Source organism: Chrysochloris asiatica, unplaced genomic scaffold (genome assembly GCF_000296735.1).
Source record: "Chrysochloris asiatica unplaced genomic scaffold, ChrAsi1.0 scaffold00200, whole genome shotgun sequence".
Lineage (NCBI taxonomy): Eukaryota > Metazoa > Chordata > Mammalia > Afrosoricida > Chrysochloridae > Chrysochloris > Chrysochloris asiatica.
In genome coordinates, this window is record NW_006408718.1 from 324,859 (window position 1) to 346,351 (window position 21,493).

Here is a 21,493-nt window from a genome sequence, read left to right on the forward strand (position 1 = left end):
TACAGCTAAGGGACAAACTAGATAGCAACACATTCTGAAGACCAGCTAAGTAAAGCAAAGCAGAGCAAAGCAGAGCAGAGAACAAGTTTTGCTTTTTTGTCTGGGAAGAGCTCACTGAAATTGAAGCCAGAAGTCCTGCTTTCCAATCCCAGCAGGTAGCCAGCTTCTCCTTCCTTCATCTGGAAAACGTTAAATTAGCACAAGCCTCATAAAGATAGTGCAAAGGATAAAGAATTAAATCTAATGTGGAACTGCAAGCCAAATGCCCAGCAAAGAGTCACTAAGTATTAGTTCAATTACCAACAAATGCTTAAGAGCCAAGGGCAAATGGCACTTGAAGATCATCTACTTGATGTCAAGGTAAGAATGCTAAAAACAAAGAACTGTGGTTGATTATGGTTTTCATCAAGGCCTGCTCCTGCGTAAACTAAGCTGACCAGCCTCCCCACAATGTCCATGAGATCTTTTTGAAGCGTGGTTATTAGCTGATTCTTTAAACCTACCTGAGAGCTAACATCATTGGCCAATTGAGAAAACAGCACCAGACACTCTAAACTCCTAGTGAGATATTTTGCTATGGTTTCTCAACAAGCATTATCTTAAGTCTTTTTCTGAGTCCCAGGAGGCCAGACTCAAGAAAGAAGGTCTACTTAGATGTTTTCAATCAGGGCTTCAAAACCAGTTCATTTCTGGTTCGACCTCCATGCTGGGAATGTGACTTTCCACCCCATCTATACTGAATCCGAGTCTAGTTTAACAAGATCCATACGGAGCCATCTTTTAAATGTACTAACTTTGAGCTCCAAATACAAACGGCATAATTTACATACAACCTTCCCAGTGTTGGTGGTGGCAGGTGCTGTGGAATTGATTTCAGTTCACAGCTACCCATGTGACAGAGAAGAACTGTCCCATGAGGTTTTCTTGACTGTAATATTGATGTCTTTTTCCCACGGAAGTACTTGCTAGGTAGGTTCGAACCACGAACATTTTAATTAGCAGCCAACAGCCAAGCAATTAACCGCTGCTCCACCAGGGTTCCTGTCCCTTGTTACTTTTTAGATAGACATTTTCAGAACCAAGATATGCCATTTCAAGCATTAACTTCTAGGCTATAGGCCTAAGAATTTGGGGCTGCTTTGTAGATTATGTTGAAGTTGTAAAAGTAAGATCGAGATGTACAGAAAAGTCTTGCTATTCACTCATGAACTATTAAAACTAAAAGAAGAGGATGGAAGATTAAGGCAGAAGCAAAAATGAAACTAATAACTTTTTTAAAAACATCCCAGCCAGGACTCGTGCAAAAGCATCAACTACTCACTGGTATTAGACAAAGGGCAACACGAAACAGTCAGGAGACAAGGAATTTACCTTCAGAGCCAAGACCACATTTTCTGGCTGTGAAATCAAGGCAGTTAAGGAGTCGGTGTGAGGCAGAGGCAGCATGTGTCAGGAAAACAGAATAAGCCACGTGAGTGATCAACGGTAACCAAGGACACAGACAGGAAAAATCAAGTGCTGGATACAGAAGGAGAGAAGCATGGAAGGAGAAAAGAGCATTCTGGGACTAAGTTAGGTTCTGAAATTTACACTGGGATTTCTACAGAGACTTCTCAACAATGTGCTCGTTGGCTTCAGCAACGGGAATGATTAGAAGGAAAGTTACAAATGCTCAATACACTCTCCAGGTGATCTTGAGTCCTTTCTAGAACAGGACTCTAATGGTGTCTTTCCCCCAGTTCTCCCATGTTCCTCGGATTCCCACCGCTCTTAATCAAAACGTCTGACTGCGGTGCTACGTGATCTAACCCAGGCTTCGTGTCTCCATTTTTCTCTTCCCTCCATGCCCAGAATGCACCATGCTCTCCCTCCGTTCCTTGTCTAGCCCTCCTCCATGCTGCCTCTTTGTCTTCTGGCCTGATGAAACCTAAATGTAAGCTTCGACGTCATTTCTCCCAGGAAAGCTGTCTTGATAACCAAGTCTGGGCTTGTAGTGCATCCCTCTTTCCAGCTGCCATCGAGCCTTACCCTGACCCTCCCACAGCATTAACCCACATAGAGCCATGGGCCCCTGCTGACCATCTCTGACCCATTCCAGGACTCCCTATCCAAGTGCCCAATAACAACTAGTATACTGTCGGTGCTTAATCAAACTGGATGGACTGGGAATCTCTCTTAAAACAATGGCTCCTAACCAGTGGTCCAGAGGGTGGACCCACCCCAATGAAGTGAGATGAATAAAGAAGACACAACGAGGTTTCCCTAAAGCTAAAGTTGTTCTATTTATAAGACTGTCCTTCCTTTATTTAGTGGGGTGGTTATGGATATAATGGAAGACAAAGTCATGATTGTTTCTACTGAATACCCATGTTGTTGTAACTGCAGTCAAATCCGTTCCGACTCATAGCAACCCTGTCTGTGTAGGGTTTCCAAGGAGCGGCTGGTGAGTTTGAACTGCCGACCTTGTAGTTCAAACCAACCTTATGGTAGAGTGCTTATCCTACAGTGCCACACCAGGACTCCAAAAACACACTAGTTATTGTTTAGTGCCATCAAGTCATTTCTGACTCATGGCGACCCTGTATAGGGATTCTGAGGAGCGACTGGAGGGTTTGAACCACCAGCCATGTAGTTAGCAGTTCAGTGTTTATCCTACAGTGCCACACCAGCACTCCTTAATACCTATGGTAGTAAAATAAAATTAACTCACTGCCATTGAAGCAAACTGCTCCATGGGGTTTCCAGTACTGTAAATCCTTACAGGAGCAGACTGACACATCTTTCTCCCACAGTGTGGCAGGTGGATTTGAACTGCCACCATTGCAGTTAGTAGTCCAATGTTTAGCCCATTGTGCCACCAGGGCTCTTTAAAACAAAATTAGATGGTTTTATATCATTCCCCTATTTAAAAAAAAATTTTTTTTTCTGGTCTAGGGGATCTAATACTTTTTAATGGTGCGTTCCAAATTGATCCTGGGGACGGGCAGGTCAGATACAGATTGTACCCCCGGGTCCCATGATACATCTTGAATGAGCCCAACCTCCTTTTCCAGGCATGAGTCCCATCAGCCTGCTACCATGGAGAGCTGCTGTTGTTAGCTGCCATGGACACAGCCTTGACACTTGGTAACCCCACACACAACAGAACAACACCATATCCAGGACCTGTTATGGATCAGACTGCTGTGACCTACAGGGGCCATGAGTCTATCTTTGAAAGCAGATTGCCAGGTCTTTCTTCCTAGTCTTAGTCTGAATGCTCCGCTTAAACCCATTCAGCATCATAGCAATAAGCAAGGCTCCACTGACAGATAGGTAGTGGCTGCACATTAGGAGCACTGTTTAGAAGAAGAGAATTCTACCACTGGGAGACCAGGCTCCCAAACTTAGCCACCACAAACACTGCCAGAGGAGGAGAGCTAAACACACTGATTGCCTGTTAAACACACTCACTCCAAGCATGGTGAGTCAGGAGATTCAGGTGGGATTAAGAACCTGTCTTTAAAAGAACCCCCGTGTAATGGATACGGTTAAGGAAGTTAGGGGATCCTGCCCAGGGTTACAAGGCAGCCACTCTGGGCTGTGGTTAGGGACAGAACCAACTATAAACCACAATAGTTAGCCAATTCTTTTGTGTTTCATTTCCTTCCCAAATGTCAGCCAGGAACAGCAAACACCTAGGTGGAGCTGGGGGCATTCTTACCTATTTTCTTTCCCGGCTAGACATCATGCAGTGTGCGTGTCGTGTGGGGCAGCTTGAATCCCGGCTCTGCCATGTTGTTGCTGTGATTTTCCCCTCCAACTTCTCATTACAAAGAAATGTTTCAAAATCCCAGTGGTCACCCAACCTGACCACTGAGCTCACAATCTCATAGGGATGGGCGTGGGCATTACTGCCAATGCTACTGTGAGACTCTGTAACTTTACCAACATAATGGGCATAGCCAGTCCTGACCTTACAAAGCTATGGCCTCAAGAGGACACACTGCTAACTACCAATGCATTGTCATGAGTCTATTCTCAACCCTTTATGTGTGCTGCTTCCTGTCTGTTACCTGAATTACCACATTTTGTACCGTGTGTGACCAGTACCTTCAGTATTAGCATTGTTTTCATCCCAGACAATGAGTCTTGTTTTCTGTCTAAATGCTTTGTGAGATCCGGGAATGTACTTTTCATACGCAGAAAGGAGCATGCGAACTTTTGGAGGTTCTGGTAGGGCTGTTTCTTGTTGTTAGTTTTTCCACTCATGGCGGCTTTGCGGTCAATAGAAAAACATTGCCTGATTCTGCTCCATCTTCCTGAGTCCATTGTTTGAGTCCACTGTTGGGGCTGTTGTGATTATCCATCTCATTATCGCAGAACATGATGTCCTTTTTTGTTTTTTTAAGTAACTAGTCTTTCCTGATAATGTGTCCACTTTAAGGTAAGCAAGTCAAAGTTTCCCCATCCTCACTTCTAAGGCCCATGCGAAGGCTGAGATGCTTCTTCATCCGACACTCCGTGGTATGGTGGGGTCTGGGTAGCTAATGCAGACCGCTTGCAGACATGAAGGGGTGGTCCCAGCCATCACAAGCCCGCTGGTCATGATGGTCTGACATTTACTAGTGCCACCTGGCTGTGATTCTAATGACTGTGAGTAGGAACGGGGTCATTAAAACCAGCAGGGAAAAGTCCCCTAGCTTGCACCTGTCCCAGAGGAATCCTCAGGAAAGGGAGGGGAAACAACTGAGAAATGAAATGAGCAAGGAAGATGCCAACTAGCTAACCGTGGAGGAGAGACCAGGACCACATGGAAACAGATTTGGGGAGGTTTCACCAAGTGGTTCCTATCCCTATTGACAGCAATGGCACCTTACTTATTACCAGTGCAGAGAGGTGGGATAAGCAATCATTTTTCCCTCCCAAAGCTGGGCCACCTCAGGGATGAGGGATCTGAACCTCCTTATGATGAAAGAGTTCACTGCAGCTCCCCACCCCCAATGTCAGGTCACTGACTGGGCTGTCCAGACTGTACGAGCTCTACACTAGAAAGAACACAGAGCTCAGTCCACAGGGAACTCTACTCCAGAACATTCACCTGGTTAATTGCACCAATGCAACAGCCAGGGGATACTGCCGTCTAAATAAACACAAAAAATAAATACATAACTGTCCAGTCGATTCCAACTCACAGCTTCCCGCTAGGACAGCATGGCGCTGCAGGATAACTCACTGCACCACAAAGTCGGTTTGAACAGCAAGGTTGGCAGTTCAAACTCATCAGTCGCTCCTCGGAAACCCAATATAGGGTCACTGTGAGTCAACGCCAACTCAACAACACTTAACAACAGGACAAAATAAAACTGTCCCTTAGGGTTTCCAAGACGATGACCTTTATGAAAGCAAGCTGCCACATATGGCATGGAATAGCTGGCAGGTTTGAACCCTGACCTAACAGTTACCAACCAAGTGCTTTAACCATGGCCAAAAGATCTTTACAGAAGCAGACTGCCACCTGTCTTCCACAGAATGGCTGGTGGATTCAAACTGCTGACATAGTAGATACTGTTGGCGGCTGCCTACATCCCTGGGATCCTACCCAACTCAGTGGGCCCCCTCAGACTGCTGTTTCCTGGCATCTTTAATTTTGTACTCCACGGTTTACTATGGAATCACAGTCTGTGTGTATGTGTGTGTGTGAGAGAGAGAGAAATAAAATCACAATCTCCCTCACAAGCTGTCTTTAGCCAGTGCCTCTTGGGCATACCCCTACCTCAACTTGCTCACCCTTCCTGTGTGTTACTTGTGAGTTTCAGTGAGCCCCACAGCCAAGCTACAGGATGAGGTTCCAGTGGTCCCTGTATCTGCTGATGCAATGGCAAAACCTAGGTAGACTGCCTTCCCTGCCTTCTATCACCTCCCCATTTCCTGGCCAGCGTTCCCAGCACCCAGCCCCACAATAAACAACTTGTCCCTGAGTCCTAAACTCAGGCTTCACTTCTGGAGAAAGTCAAACCAAGATACCCAGCATTCTCCAGTCTAAAACCAATCAGAAGACACCGCTAACAAAGGCATTTCGCTTTTCTGCTGTCTTTGCTTAACTATCTCTCCTCCTCGCTAACTGCGGAAAACATGATCCAGTCCTACGTCCAAGCTGCGGTTCAGTTCATCCATGTGAGCTGTTAAGTATCTGCTCTCTTCTTCACCAACACCAATGGTTCTTCTCCATTGGAAAATGCACTCTGAGGAAGAGATTAAATAAGCAACCAGGGATTCCCCAAGCTTGCAGGAGGCCCAAATCAATTCAACCAGGGAAGATTTGTCAACTAAAAGTCCTACCAAGGATGGTGGCAGCCTGGCTTCAGCCCACATCTGCTTGGTTCCTCAGCATCAGTTCAGGATCTTAGGACCTTGTCCTCCAAAGGCTGGACCCAACTGAAGTATTGCTTCTACCCCTCTGACGAGTTGGCATTCGGTCCAGGCTGCTAACAACACGCTGATTTTTTTTCTTTCTTTCTTTTTTAAAAACAATACATTATTGTGTTTTGGGGGGAAAGTTCACAAAACAGTTTAGGTTTCCATTCGACATTTCAATACAAGTGACATAGATGGGTCACCTTCTTTAAGATGCATGGGCATTCTCACGACTTCAATTGTGGGTGTTCCATTTCCATTCATCTGGTTTCCCTACCCACTTAGTTTCATCTTCGTTTTAAAGTAATTATTGCCCATTTTAGTCTCATATAGATGATGGTTCTTAAAAAAGCATGCTACTTAAAGGTGATATACACGTTTTTAGCCTGTTTACTATTTAGCTACAAAGTGGCCTCGAAGGCTAGTTTGGGTTTAAGATGTCAGGAATATCTCAGTGTGACAGACTTGGGAAATCCTCCAGTCTGAAGCAGTTCAGTAGGTTTGGATTTTTGTTTTTGTTACGTGTGTGTATGTGTGTGTGGTTTTATTATTTTTTTTATTGTTTTCAGACATCTGAGATTCCGTTTCACATTTTTCTCCCATTTGGGGCCCTGATTAGAACAGTCAGCAGTGGTAGCGAGCTGCCATCTGGTTCATCTGGTCTCAGTTCACATAGACTATTTGTCCTGTAGACTAGTTTCTTCTTCATCTCTGGTTTCCTTCTTCCTCTTCTGCCCCAGATGAGTAGAGACCAAGAGTTGGCTCTTAGATGGATGAACAGGCATTTGGTTCTGGCCCAGGATGCACACAGATATGGGCAGTCATGTTTGGGAGACATATACAAAGCCTAAGCTGGTGAAGAATCAAAACACTTCTCCTAGTAGTAAAGAAGTCGGCTAGCATCAGCTAACTTAATATTTTGTATACACTCTTCCTTGTGGAAGTCAGAATGGACTGGCAGGCAACTAACAACCATCACATTGTTGTTGATGTTGTTAGGTGTGTCGTTGAGTCGCTTCCAAATCAGATAGCGACCTCATGCAAAGTAGACAACCATGCAGTCCAACGTAAGGGCCTTTTAGATAAAGCTTTCTTCATGGGCCCCTGTGTTTACTTTGTCATTAAGTATCAACTTATTGCAAGTTGACAGTAAGGTGATGTCCTTCATAACAGGATCTGAACTAACCACTGACTGGAAAAGAATGAAGTGACTTCCCCAACCCACCCCCACTACCTGCTCCAACTCGCAACCACCCAGAAAGTTGCAAGTCAGATTTATTGAGCTGGCTCGAAATGCATGTGCCCATGTGGCAGCCTGCTTTCCATGTTATCATGGTAACCATCTTCACACCAGGAAAGGAAAAGTAACAAAAGTAGGACAAATATCCCAACCAAGAGGCTAAATGCTCTTTATTATCTGACTAACAATGCCACAAATGTTTGTCTCTTTGTTTCACTGACAACCTACACCCATAATTAACAGAAACGAAAGGAACATATTTGTGCTTAAATAATCAGTTACATAATCAAAGGGAGGGATTAGCAATATCTTTGGGCATTCAGTTATTATGAGTCAATGGACTTGGTTAGTTTGGGGGTATTCAGTTAAGACCCACAAGGTGCTGTGTTCTCCCAACTAGGATAGCAAGGCATTCAAGGACCCCTTCTGATCAGGCCCCAACTTACCTTTCCTTCCCCAGCCTCCACTCCCACCTGCTGGAGCCATGGGCCTGCTCACCTTCTTGTTCACATGATTACTGTATCCATGTGGCCCAGCACAGCCACCTACCCACCTGTCCCAACCTGCCTACCCTTTACAAGAAGCGCTGTCTGAGCCACCTCCTCTCTGGAAAGCTGCTGGTCAGAATACACTGTTTTTCTTTACCCCCGCTGCATGCAACTCTAAAAGCCCACTGCCATGAAGTCAATTCCAACTCATAGTAATCCTACCGGAAAGAATGCTTTGTCCCATAGGGATTCCAAAGGCGGATATCTGCACAGAAGCCAGTCACCTCATCTTTCTCCCACAGAGAGGCTGGGGGGTTTGAACTGATAACATTGTGCTTAACAGCCCAACACCAGTAAGCCACCACTACTCATTTCCTTCTTCTCCTTAAAATCATCAGTTCTTCTCGCTGCATCTGGCTCTCAGTCTCTTGAGACCAAGGACTATCTTAAAATCACTTGCCACTGAGTCGACTCCAGCTCAGGCTGACTCGTGTGTGTCACAACCGAACGGTGCTTTATAGAATTTCCAATTGCTGATGTTTCAGACGTAACCTCTTCTGAGACACCTCTGGGTAGAACTGCCAGCAGGCAAGCACATTAATTGCTTGTGCCAGTTGAAGACTATCTTATTCTTTTTCAAGTGCCACATGCCAGAATCATAAATTGGGGGTCAGGGGGGTGGGGAGAGTGGAAAGTCACTATGTCAAACCAATTCTAACTCGTGATGACCCCGGGTGCGTTGCAGAGTAGAACCGAGTCCCATAAGAGTTTTGTCGGCTGATGTAGAGCAGATCACCAGTCTTTTCTTCAGGAAACCCTGGTGGTGCTGAGGGTTAAGCACTGGGATATGAACAGCCAGGTTGGCAGATCACACCCAACAACTGCTCCACAGGAGAAAGAGAAGACGGTCTAGCTCGCCTAAAGATTTACATTCTCACATAGGCCATCACTATGCATCACAATCGACTCAATGGCAGTGGGTTCTGTTGGGTTTGGTTTGGACCTGCCTTCCAGGAGTCCTGGTGGTGCGGTGGGCTAAGCACTGGGCTGCTAACCACAATGCTGGCGCTTGACCCCACCAGCTACCATTCGGGAGAAAGATGAGGCTATCTGCTCCCGTAAAGATTTACAGGCTCAGAAACCCTGAGGAATAGCTTCACTCCGTCCTGGAGGGGTCTCTGTGAGTTGTCAGCAGCAGGCTTTCCTCACAGGGGCTTCTGGGTGGATTCAAACCCCCAACCTTCTGGTTAGTAGCTGAGCACTGAACTGTTGGTACCACCAGGTATTCTGCCGCATACACTGGAAGTGCCCAAGAGACACTGTGCAAATGTGAAGTGACTTTTTATTTTTAACAAGCTATCTTTTCAAACAAAGAACAAACTCACTATTATTAATATTTTCAAACCTTTCTACTTAGTTGTTGTTAAGTGGCGTCAAGTCAGTTCTGACTCATAGTGACCCTGTATAGGGTTTCCAACGGGCAGCTGGTAGGTTTGAACTGCCAACCTTGTGGTTCACAGTCCAGCACTGATCCTACAGCACTACACCATGAGTCCTTCTGCTTAGGAAGTCTTTCTCCCTTTGCTAACAAGAGTAGCATCATTATTTCTTTGTAGGAAATTTTAGTTTTTAAAAAACATTGTCTAGCAGATGAATGTTTCTTCAAGCTCCATTCTTGATATTTCTGCTGCTGTTCAAATGGGATCCATGAAGTGTTACAGTATTCCATGAATGTTCTTCATCAAAAAACGGTACTAGAATCTCAGATTACATAACTGGGTACGTTTAGAGACATACTTCCAAGTCAAAATTCTCCTCATCCATTGTATTTTAAACACAACATGCATATTAATAAAAACTTACCTCCTTATAATCCGTGGAGAGGTCAAACTGCTTTTGTATAACTTTTCTGACAGTATCTGGGGGGAAAAGTCACAAAACAAGCAGCAAGATTATTTTTTTCAGTTAAAAAACATAAAATGGTTGTTTAGAAAACAGAGGTCTAGCTATGCTCTGAGCGGCTGTAGGAGAAGCAGTGGACTGTGAACCTCAAGGTAGTAAGTTCAAACCCATCATCTGCTCCATGTGAGAAACATGAGCGTTTCTGCTCCCGTAAAGATTTACAGCCTGGAAAACCCTAAACTTGGTGAATGTGAGACTTTGCCAGTGGTGGAATTAAATGTTTGCCACTTTTAAGTTTTCCAGTTCTCCCAACACACTTCAATATTTATCAGCAAACTAAATACAGCTCATGTGTCATTGCTGATAACACGTTCAGTTCAAATTGCTAAGTCTTAATTATTTGGGAAAGGAGCCAGGTAGTATAGTGAGTTAGGCGTTGGGCTGCTAACCGCAAGGTCAGCAGTTCGAATCCACCAGCCGCTCCACAGGAGAAAGATGAGGTTGGATGAAGTCTGGATGCTCTACTGTCCCTCACGGTGATAACACACAAGCCTTCAGTGACAACAGGGCGTGGCTATGGGAACCTTGGCCAGGAACCATACCCAGGTCTCCCACACGAGTCAATTCTGAGTCATAGAGATTGTATAGGATTTCTGAGGAGCAGCTGGTGGGTTTGAACTACCAGTCTTGCAGTTAGCAGTCCAGTGCTTATCCCGTAGCACCAGACCAGGACTCTATAGAATTCTACCACTGAACTTTCACTGTCCTCCAAAACAAACTTACTGTTAAGTACCATCCAATAGGTTCCAAGTCATAGTGACCATATAGTGTTTCCGAGGAGCGTCTGGTGGGTTTGTACTCCCAACAATGTGGTTAGCAGCCCAGGGTTTATCCTACAGCACTATGCCAGGACTCTATGTTGTTGCTGTTGTTAAGTGCCATCGAGTTGGTTCCGACTCATACCGACCCTGTGTAGGGTTTCCAAGGATCAGCAGGTGAGTTTGAACCGCCGATCTTGTGGTTCAAACCGACCTTGCGGTCCAGTACTTTATCCCATAGCACTCGTTGTTGTTGTTGTTAAGCGCCATCAAGTCTATTCCAACCCATAGCAACCTGTATAGGGTTTCCGAGGAGCAGCTGGTGAGCTTGAACTGCCAACTCTGCAGTTCAAACGGCTTTGCTGTCTGGCGCATTAACCCACAGCACCACACCAGGACTCCAGCGCCACGCTTAAGGGGCTTTGTGTGGATGGTCAGGCAGTAAGGGCTTAGGGGTCAATTGTGTGGAAACTATTTCTGGAACTCACGATCCTTCTCTACCTCTCTGTCTCTGTCTCTCTCACACATTCCAGGTCAGGGGACTGCAGTGGCTGAACGTCTTCCATTAAACAGGAAGTTGCCGCATTCTTCCCACAGCATAGGGCGATACAGTAACACATGCATCAGGCATTTCCCTGAGGAAAGCTTGTGAAGTCGAGCAAATAGCAGAGAAACAGCTCCATCTCGAGGTATGTGAGCCGCATAAGTACATTTCAAAGTTCTAGTCACCACATTGAAAACGTGGACAGACCTGGCCATGGGGGACCACATCCATCCTGTCTCTGTGAAGCTACTTGGTGGAGATAAAGGTGACCCTCTAATCCATCCTGAGCTGTGGGCGGGTCCGCTGAGATAGAGCTTTGAAAACACTCAGATGAGGCAAAGCCTTTGAGTCCCTCCTCCCTGGGTCCCCTTTTCTCAAACAACAATTCAGTTTCCACTCTACCTATCCCCTGCTCGTCCCCATGACAAAGTGGCTTGAGAAACCACTGTAAGATCTAGCAGGTGAGGGAAGCAAGAGATTGAGAAAAGGGTTCATTCTGAACGTTGTGTTACTCCATCAAATTGGTTATGTGCTGGTTTTTTGCACTGTGTGTGTATATATATAGTTTCCATACGAGTTATTTGATGGCTGAAACCCCAAGTAAGATAGAATAAGAAAAGTCTGCATAAACTACTGTTGTTGCTGTTCAGAGCCATGGTTTGCTTCTGACTCACAGCGACGTTATGCAGCCAGAAGAAAGCACTGCCCTGCCCGGTCCTGTACCAGGCTCAGTTTGGTATGTTGGAGCCCACTTCTGCAGCCACTACGTCAACCCATCTCCTTGAGAGGTATCCATCTTTTTTTGCTAACTCTCCAATATACCAAGGATGACAAGTACATTGTCTTTTTCTTAGTAAAAATTGATCTTTGATGAAGATAGTCCCTAACTGGCTTCTTTTGATACATATACAGGTTCTGGTCCAAGGAAAGAGAAAAGGAAATTCCTCCTCTGGTATGTTCTCTGGTAAGATCCATAGTCCCACTTTGGCCTTCAGTGGAACCATCATAAACACACATGGAGCAGAGGTCTTGGGCGTGGCTCCATACTGTGATTTAATCTGTTAATTTTGAGTTGAATCAGTACTAATCAAAGTCAAAGTGACCATTCATATTTCTGCTAACAAGTTCCTAAATATACCTGTTGTGAATGCTGTCAAGTCCATTCGGACCCATAGAGACCCTGTCTCGGGTTTGTTTCCAAGGAGCAGCTGGTGGAGCCTGAATCACCGACCCTGAAGTTCAAACAGACCTTGCAGTCCAGTGCATTAACCCACAGTCTTACTGAGTCAAACAAATTAAAAAACGCCTGGTTATTTGGACAACTTTTATCAGGAGAGAAAATACTGAAGGAGCCACCCCAATGTATGACAATGAGAGACGCTGAATGAGAAAATCTAGGCTGAATAAACAGCTCTAATAGACAATAACTTAGGTGAAAATACACAAATAGGCAACTGTGCCACTGACATTTCAGTTCAACATAAGAAATACAAATATACATCTATTTACCCCATCATTCAGGACAGGGTTAGTTCTTCTCCAACTGCACCCTTTTCACCGAGAATTCCTGCCTAGCATGGGTTGAGTTGTGCCCCCAGAAAGTATGTGTCAACTTGTCTAGGCCATGATCTCAGTCATGTAGTGATGTGATCATCCTCCACAAGGTAATCTCCTGTGATTATCTACTATCTGAGACGTCTAGTAAATCTTGGTCTCTGTGGTAATGCGACAGGACCAGGATGGAATGCCACACTCCTCCTATCCAGGCTGCAGTCCTGATCTGATGTATGAGGCATGTCCCTGGGCTGTGACCAGCATCATCTTTTATCTTACAAGAAGTAACAGGAGAATCCCCTCTGTACACAGCGTAGATACGGCCAGGCAACTTAAGACAGTGGCTACCTAAAATAAGGGGGGGGGGGGGGCCTATAATGGCATGAAGTGACTGGCTTACAAGGTTTCAAGAGGCAGTTTAGTTTAAGAGTGTGTGAGGGAAGGTAGAATCCCCACTGAATTGTTTCATCTTGTTTACACGGGTCTGGTAAAAGGAGATGGGGATAAGATTCTTATGATTCAATGGTGAGTAATCGTTATCATGACTAATTCAACTGTAAAGGTAGAAGTTTTGTAACATAAAGGGGGGAGTAGTTAATCTTATGGTACATGAAGACAGGACCCTGGACCATCAAGGGAGAAGAACAGGAGAGGAATGTGGGACCCTAGCTAGAGAAGCAGCGACACCAGAAATGGAGGCAGAGATGATGACATGGAGAGAGGGAGCAGCTGAGGACTCTAGACTTACGGAAAAAGAAAGGCTGTGTGCTGGTGGCCAGGTGCCAGCAGTCAGAAGGCAGCCTTGTAGAATGTGCTCTTTGGTTGTTTAAATGATTATATATTCCTGAGTGTTCCTCTGCACCCCACCCCCCAAAAAAAGGATAAATAAATAAAACCCAGAGGGAATGGAAGCAAATACTGTTGAACGATGATGCACAGAGGCATGAGTGTAAAACCGACGTTCTCCCATGTAAACTATCACTCAATTCACAATAGGAACTTTGAAAAAAACAAAGAGTTATGGACATCCATAAATAAATTAAACAAAAAAGAGGTAAGAGAAGAGAGACATGCGCAAAGACGGAGGGAGCTCCTACCACCAAGGAAGAAGAGCCAGGACTGGAGCATGTCCTTTGGACTTGGTGTCCCTCTGCAGAGACCCTCCTAGACCCCGGAGAAGATCACCTTCAAGACACAGGAGATCTCCAAGTAACACAGGACCCACAGATGTTGAGAAAGGAGACAAGGACCTTCCCCAGAAGCAACAGACACTGAAAGCCTCCTCCAGAGCTGGTATCCTGAATTCACACTTCCAGCCTCCTGAATTGGGTGAGAAGAAATTTCAGTCTGGTGAAGCCATCCATTTGTGGTATTTCTGTTACAGTTACATAGATTACTAAGATACTACCCAAGTGAGATATTGCTACAACAGAATGGCTACCCTCTGGACGCAGTTGAGAACTGAACACACTTGAGTGCCCATCAATAATGACAACTCTTGTCAACCTGACAGGACCCTGGGTGGACAAGCAGTTTAGCACCAGGCTACTAATCAAAAGTTTGGAGGCTTGAATCTTCCCAAAGACGCCTCAGAAGAAAGTCCTGGCAACCTGCTTCCAAAAGATCACAACCACTAAAAAGCCTGAAGAGCACAGTTCTGCTCTGAAGCACCTGGGGCCATCATGAGTAGGAATCAACTCAACCGAAACTAGTTCAGGAATTCCCTGGGTGACACAAATGGTTAACGCTTGGCTACGAATAGCTAACTGCAAGGTCGGTGGTTCAAACCCACCAGGTGCTCCAGGAAAGAAAGTTGAGGCTGTCTGCTCCCATAAAGACTCACACGTTCAGAAACCCTGCACTGGGTCACTGTGAGTCAGAATCCACTCAAAGGCAGTGGGTTACAGTGAGACTAACAAAAAGGCTGGCAATTTAGGCCCACCTGGTGTGGTGCTGTGGGCTAATGCATTGGACTGCAAAGTCAGTTTGAACCACTAGGTTGGCAGTTCAAGCTCACCAACCGCTCCTAGGAAACCCTACACAGGATTGCTGTGGGTCGGAACCGACTCAACAGCACTTAACAACAAGAGTGCTGGTGCGGAAGAAGAGCCTGGAGATGACAGCCACTAAAGAAGCCCGATGGAACACACTTCTGCTCTGACCTACGTACGGTCATGAGTCACAATCAACTCTACGGCTGTAAATCTGGCTTTTGGTTTGGTCAGCCTGAGCTTCCAACAAGCAAGGGCAGCAATGGCGCCCGTGGGGTCAAGGCAGACAACCACATGCTCCTCAGTCTCTGAGGGGAGCAGCTGATTCGAATGACAGAGTGAACAGAGTTTTGATACTTGTTGTTGTTAGGTGCCATCGAGTCGGTACCGACCCATAGCAACCTTATGCACGGCAGAACAAAACACTGCCCGATCCCGAGCCAACCTCACTATTGTTGTCACGCTTGAGTCCATCGATGCTGCCACTTGGCCAATCCATCTCGTTGGGGGTCTTCCTCTTTTTCTCTGACCCTCCACCTTACTAAACATGATATCCTTCTCCAGCGACTGGTTCCTCCTGACAATATGTTCAAAGTAGGAGAGACGAAGCTTAGCCATCCTGGCCTCCAAGGAGCACTCTGGCTGCACTTCTTCCAACACAGATCTGTTGGTTCTTTGGGCAGCCCATGGCACTTTCAATATTCTCCTCCAACACCATAACTCAAAAGCATCAATTCTTCTACGATCTTCCTTATTCACTGTCCAACTTTTACATGCATATGAGGTTATTGAAAATACCATAGCTTGGGTCAGGCGCACCTTAGTCCTCAAGCTGACATATTTGCTTTTCAATACTTTAAAAAGGTCTTGTCCAGCAGATTTGCAGAATGTAATACGACATTTGATTTCTTGACTGCTGCTTCCATGAGTATTGATAGTTGATCCAAGAAGAACGAAGTCCTTGACAACTTCAATCTCTTCTCCGTTGATAAGAATGTTGTTTATTGGTCCAGTGGTGAGGATTTTTGTTTTCTTTTCATTGAGATGTAATCCATACCGAAGGCTGTGCTCTTTGATCTTCATCAGTCACCCCAAAACGTAGATTTACATTTGATGTGCTCTGAATCAATTAGTAAGAGGGTCATGTGGGTGAGATGTTCAAAAGAAAAATACGGTGTGGTGCTTCGTCAAAAAAAAACTTGGGGGCTGGGAGGTTGGGCTGAGGAAAGATGGAGGTAGCAGACAACAAAGGGAGGAATTCAAGACTTAAAGTGAATAGAGGGAAACACTGTTGCGTGGAAGGGATTGCAATCAAAGTAATGAAATGAAGTATGTGATTGTCGAATGTCAAACTGATGATCTACTCTGTAAACCTTTTTTGTGTTTGTTTTTTAAAGTCTATGGAAAAACTCCATTATCTTTAAATTCCATTTATCAATGAACTTTCTGAAGTCCCCTCACACGTGTGAAGTAAAAAGTTGTAAACAAAATAACACAAATATTAATAACGGAAATAGACCAATGGTATTCACTGGCCGGAAGGTAGACACATGTTAACTTCAGTGACGGGGAAGGCAAAAAAAAAAAAAAAAAAAAAGAGGAAGCTCCCCAGTGAGATGGATTTGACACAGTGGCTCCAACAATGGGCTCAAATGTAATGATGACTGTGAACACGGAGGAGGACCAGTCGATGTTTTGTTCTGTTGAACACAGAGTTTGCTAGGAGCAGGAACTGAGTCAACAGCACCTAACAACATACTGAATTAAAAGGCAGGCAGAGCAATGTCATTTGAAAACGTTCTCATTGAAAATAACAAAGAGTACACAGAGTTTTACACTTGATAGGAACAATGTCACCTCCCTGGATAAAAAATGCCCTTTCCAACCTCTTCAAGCAGCTCTTTTTGATAGAATGATACACTGATGCGGATGAGGCAGAGCCCAAACAAGTGATCTGAGGACTCAGACAATGGAACTGTCCTGAGGGAAATGCACCAGAAGACAGGCCTGGTGACCTACATCCAAACAGCCGCAGTCTTGAACACCCGGTGGAGCCCTTCTACTCTGCACACATGAGGTGACTATGATTTGGAAATGAACTGTCGATGGCAACCAGCAACCACAACACAGCCAGCCTGGAGTTCTCCAAATCCCTGGACCAGGCAGGTGTCCCTCTGATATGGTCAACATGAGCTGGTTTGATTTACTCAAACGCTTTCATGATGGTCATTTAAAAGTCAAATCACATAGCAAATACCCTGTCCTCTTTTGCTTTGCAGAACATGGTCATTACACCATTGAAATCCTCCCTTCAACGTGACTAAACTCCTGGGTTTGGTTTTTAATAAACACATCGCTGCTTCAGACGCTGGAAACCAAGTTGTGTTTATTAGAACGTGTCAAATATTATTCCCTTGTTTCCAAGTACCAAAAAACTCACGTGTCAAATATTACCCCCTCACTAGCTACTCCTTGGAAACTCTATATGGGTCGGAATAGACTCGACGGCACTTAACAACAAGAATTTTCAAGTATAAAAAACTCACGTGTCAAATATTACCCCCTCACTAGCTACTCCTTGGAAACTCTATATGGGTAGGAATAGACTCTACGGCACTTAACAACAAGAATTTTCAAGTATAAAAAACTCACGTGTCCCAGAAAGGTTGCTCTCGCCTTTCTTTGAGACACAATCCAAGCTCAGTGCTGCATTTTTTCCTTCCTTGTAGCTGTTCACTCTCAACTCTGCACAGTGTTTCTCCTTTGCACTGCCTATAGGAGTCTCTTCAGGAGGGATGGGGATGGCGCACAATATTGTTTAGAATTAACAATGATACTACTGCTTCTCTGAAGGAGCTCTGGTGGCTTAGTGGTGATGAGTCGGGCTGCTAACCTCAAGGTCAGCAGTTTGAAACTACCAGCCATTCCACAGGAGAAAGATGAGGCTTTCTGGTCCCGTAAAGATTTATAGCCTTGGAAACCCTGTGCAGGGTCGCTATGAGTCGGTTCCGACTCCACAGCACGTAACCAACAACCAACAACAACTTGTTCTCTGAGTAAAGCGCTTCAAAAAAGACACTGCTCAATTAAGCAATTTTTTTTTTTTTTTTTTTTTGTAAATTGTGAATGGAATGAAGGTTCACAGACAAAAGTTTAACATTTAACAAATCATACACTTTGTTCCATCTGAATGACTGCAATCCTCTCCATGCAAAAAGAGTTATCCTGCTTCCTCCCTAAGCTTCCTATTTGCAGTCTACCTACCTTCCTATCAATTCTTAACTTGGTCCTTCGGTAAATATGACTGACCATCCCATGGTGAGCATATCTTACTAGACTCATAGTGACCCTGTATAGGGTGAGCAGCTGGTGGTCTTGAACTGCCAACCTTGTGGTTCACAATACAGTGCTGATCCTACAGTGCCACACTTGTCCCTCAATATTCCTATCTACAACGTGGTTAAAAATTGGTCTAGGAGAGTAAGTTCCTTTCCAGACATGAAGGGGAGTCAAGAGACCTAGTGTCTTTTTGACTTGTAAGCCCAGTCTTTTTCTTTTAAAAATAATTTGGAGTTTTGTTCTAGATATTCTTCCATTCGATCTGGATCCTCTGATGTGACCCCTTCCAAAGCAGTTTGTAGAGGTCACTGGACATCATCTAATTCTTCTGGTCTCAGTCATGGAGACTGGTGTTCACATGTTCCATGAGTCCATTGGACTAACTGATTCCAAGCCTCTTCAATTCTCATCATTCTTGTTTCTTCTGCACACAGAGAGACAAAAAGCTGCACCTCAGAAGTTTTTAAGATGCCAGATGCATTGTCTTTGTGGACTGTGTTATGTCAGTTGACCGTGATGTTCCCTGAGACTCCAGGTCCAGGTAGCTATTGTCTCGTGAAAACATCTGGGGTCCTCCTGGCCTTGGTGCTTCTTCCCAGCCACATTGCCCAATCAATGGGCTGTGATTTGTATTTTACCTTTGCACCATGTTAGGAGAATCATACCTGTCACTGGGCCTTCAGAAGGCGCAGGTGCTCAGGATCACAGTCAAAGGGCTAAAACCAGCTCCGCTAAGCCAGACATGGTTGTGAAGGTGCCGTTTAGATAAGTACTTAACGCTGAATCAGCGCTGATGCTGGGCCAGGCCAGTTGGAGCCACTGTGCTTGGGGTGGGCAGGGTTGCTGGCTCACCAAAGGCATAAGGGGCAGGACCACCCAGAGCTGTTGCCATTTGTAATTCAGGAAAGCAGGGGACAGGTAGACACAGCCAAAGTATTTGCTAGATTTCCATGGTATTTGTTTTGTTTCTTTTTATTGTCAAAAAGAACATTTCAAGATCTGTCATGAGGTACAACACTGTCTGTGATAAGATAATATCCATGCACCTCTCTGGTAACACAGAGGTTGTGAGTCGGGCTGCGAACGTCAGGGTCAGCAGTTCGAAACTCCCAGCTGTTCTGTGGGAGAAAGATGAGGCTTTCTGCTTCCATGAAGATTTACAGCCTGGGAAAGCCTGCACAGGGTCGCTATGAGTCGGAACTGGTTCCATGGTACATAACAACACAGGGAAGCCCAGTTAATACCACTATTATTCAGATTTATGCACCAACCACTAAAGCCAGTGAGGATGAAATAGAAGAATTCTACCAACTTCCTTTCATAAGACATTCCTCTCACATGTTGTTGCTGAGTGCTGTCAAGTTGGTGCTGACTCATAGCAACCACGTAGAGAGTTCCCAAGGAGCGGCTGGTGAGCTTGAACTGCTGACCTTATTGTCACACTTGTGGTTGTTAAGTGCCATGGACTCAGTTCCGACTCATAGTGACCCTGTATAAGGTTGTCAAGGAGCAGCTGGTGGGCTGGAACTGCCAACCTTGTGGTTCACAGTACTGTGATGATCCTACAGTGCCACACTTCTTGTTGCTAAGTGTCATCGAGTCAGTTCTAACTCATAGCGACTCTGTATAGGGTTTCCAAGGAGCGGCTGGTGAGCTTGAACCACTGACCTTGCGGTTCAAACCAACTCTGTGGCCCAGTGCATTAACCCACAGTGCCACACCAAGAGTCACTACACCAAACACAAGGACACTAGGACTCCAATAATCTCACAGTCTAAACCAAAAAGCAAACGACTGCCATCCAGGCAATTCCCACTCAGAGCAACTTTATACAGTGGCCGAGATTGTTGGCAGCCTCATCTTTCTCCCATTGAGCCGCTGATGGGTTTGAACCGCCAATCTCAGTTAGCAGCCCAATACTTGCCCCTTGGTGCCACCAGGACTCCTTAGTGGTTGTTGTTATAAACTGTTAAGGAACCTGGTAGCTCAGTTCTGACTGAATGCTCTGCTACCAGTGGAAAGGTTAGTAGTTCGAGATCACCCAAGTCTAGAACACCTTGTGGGGCAGTTGCACTCGGTCGCATGAGGTTGAGTCAGAATCGACCTGAGAGCACCCAACAACCACAACATCATAGAACTGTTAGGACGAGAGCTGTCCAGCACATAACTGAACAGCACAGGAAGGATCAACAGGGACTCATTCTCATTCGCTAGGACCTTACCAATGGCCAGGTCCATAACCAATATGAATCACATGACCTAAAGGAGACAATGTTGGCTTGGTCTGAATTAACTAAGAACCAACAGGTGTTGAAGCCCAGGTACACAGGCACACGAGCCTGGGCATGCCATCGGGCTGTCTACCTGATGCCACGGTGACAGGGACGGCTTCATACAGTCAGTCCACAGTCCAGACAAGCCTGGCGCTCTCCCCGGGGATTTGGAATTGGGGCTGAAAGAGAAAGAACTCCCAGCCACTGTCCAGGATGCTGGAAACCTGGGGTTGTACCCTGAAGGCTGTAGGCATGGGGCTGGGGGAAGAGGAAGAATAAAGTCACTGATTCACAGAGAGGGGCCGTGTTGAAAGTAAAGATTCCAGAGGCTGACAGCTGCCCCCTCACTGTGTTGCACAAGATGACCTAGAATCTGGAAGATCAACTCTCTTTTTTGATTACTTCAGCTAACAGGTTTCTAGTACCTACAGTAGAGGGAGCTCACACTTCATCCAAAATCTGGAGGGGCACCTCTAAGTCCAATAAAACCCAGCTGAACTCCTCCCTGACTCTTGCTTGCAAGGTGCCTCTGTGGTGCCTACTATCCTAAAAAGGAGCCCTGGGAGAAAAAACAAGATAGCAGATTGGGTGAAATGCAGTAAGGAGCTCCATCAGGAACACACAGAATACAGGACCAAGAAGGCTCAGGGAATGGTGCCAAAACTCTGAACCACATATAAAGGAATATTTAGATTGTTGGAAGGTTTACACCTAGGGGAATTTATAACAGAAGCAAGAAATCCATTGCTTTCTAATCCAAAACACTCAGCTACTCTCAGAGCTGCCATCTTCAGTGAGACCAAGCAGGGAAAGGATCAGAGCAGCCAATGATGCCTGACAGAACCACAGAGATAAAGGTGTGGACATTCTTTTTTCTTTTTTCTTTTTTTTTTTTTTGGTGTCTGTTCATTGGTCTCTCGCTGTCTGCGCACCTCCATTCTGGTGACT

The 21,493-nt window shown here is 45.3% G+C and overlaps 1 protein-coding gene across 1 annotated transcript in view; it reads right to left on the bottom strand.

Annotated features, from left to right (window-relative positions):
• Nucleotides 1–21,493, bottom strand: part of PROM1 (prominin 1) — a 219,790-nt gene that overhangs the window by 188,803 nt on the left and 9,494 nt on the right. The window contains exons 2-3 of the mRNA XM_006872491.1: nucleotides 9,988–10,043; nucleotides 1,372–1,398 (exon numbers count right to left, since the gene is read on the bottom strand). Coding sequence (XP_006872553.1) covers nucleotides 1,372–1,398; nucleotides 9,988–10,043 — 83 coding nt within the window. The remainder of the gene's footprint in view (nucleotides 1–1,371; nucleotides 1,399–9,987; nucleotides 10,044–21,493) is intronic.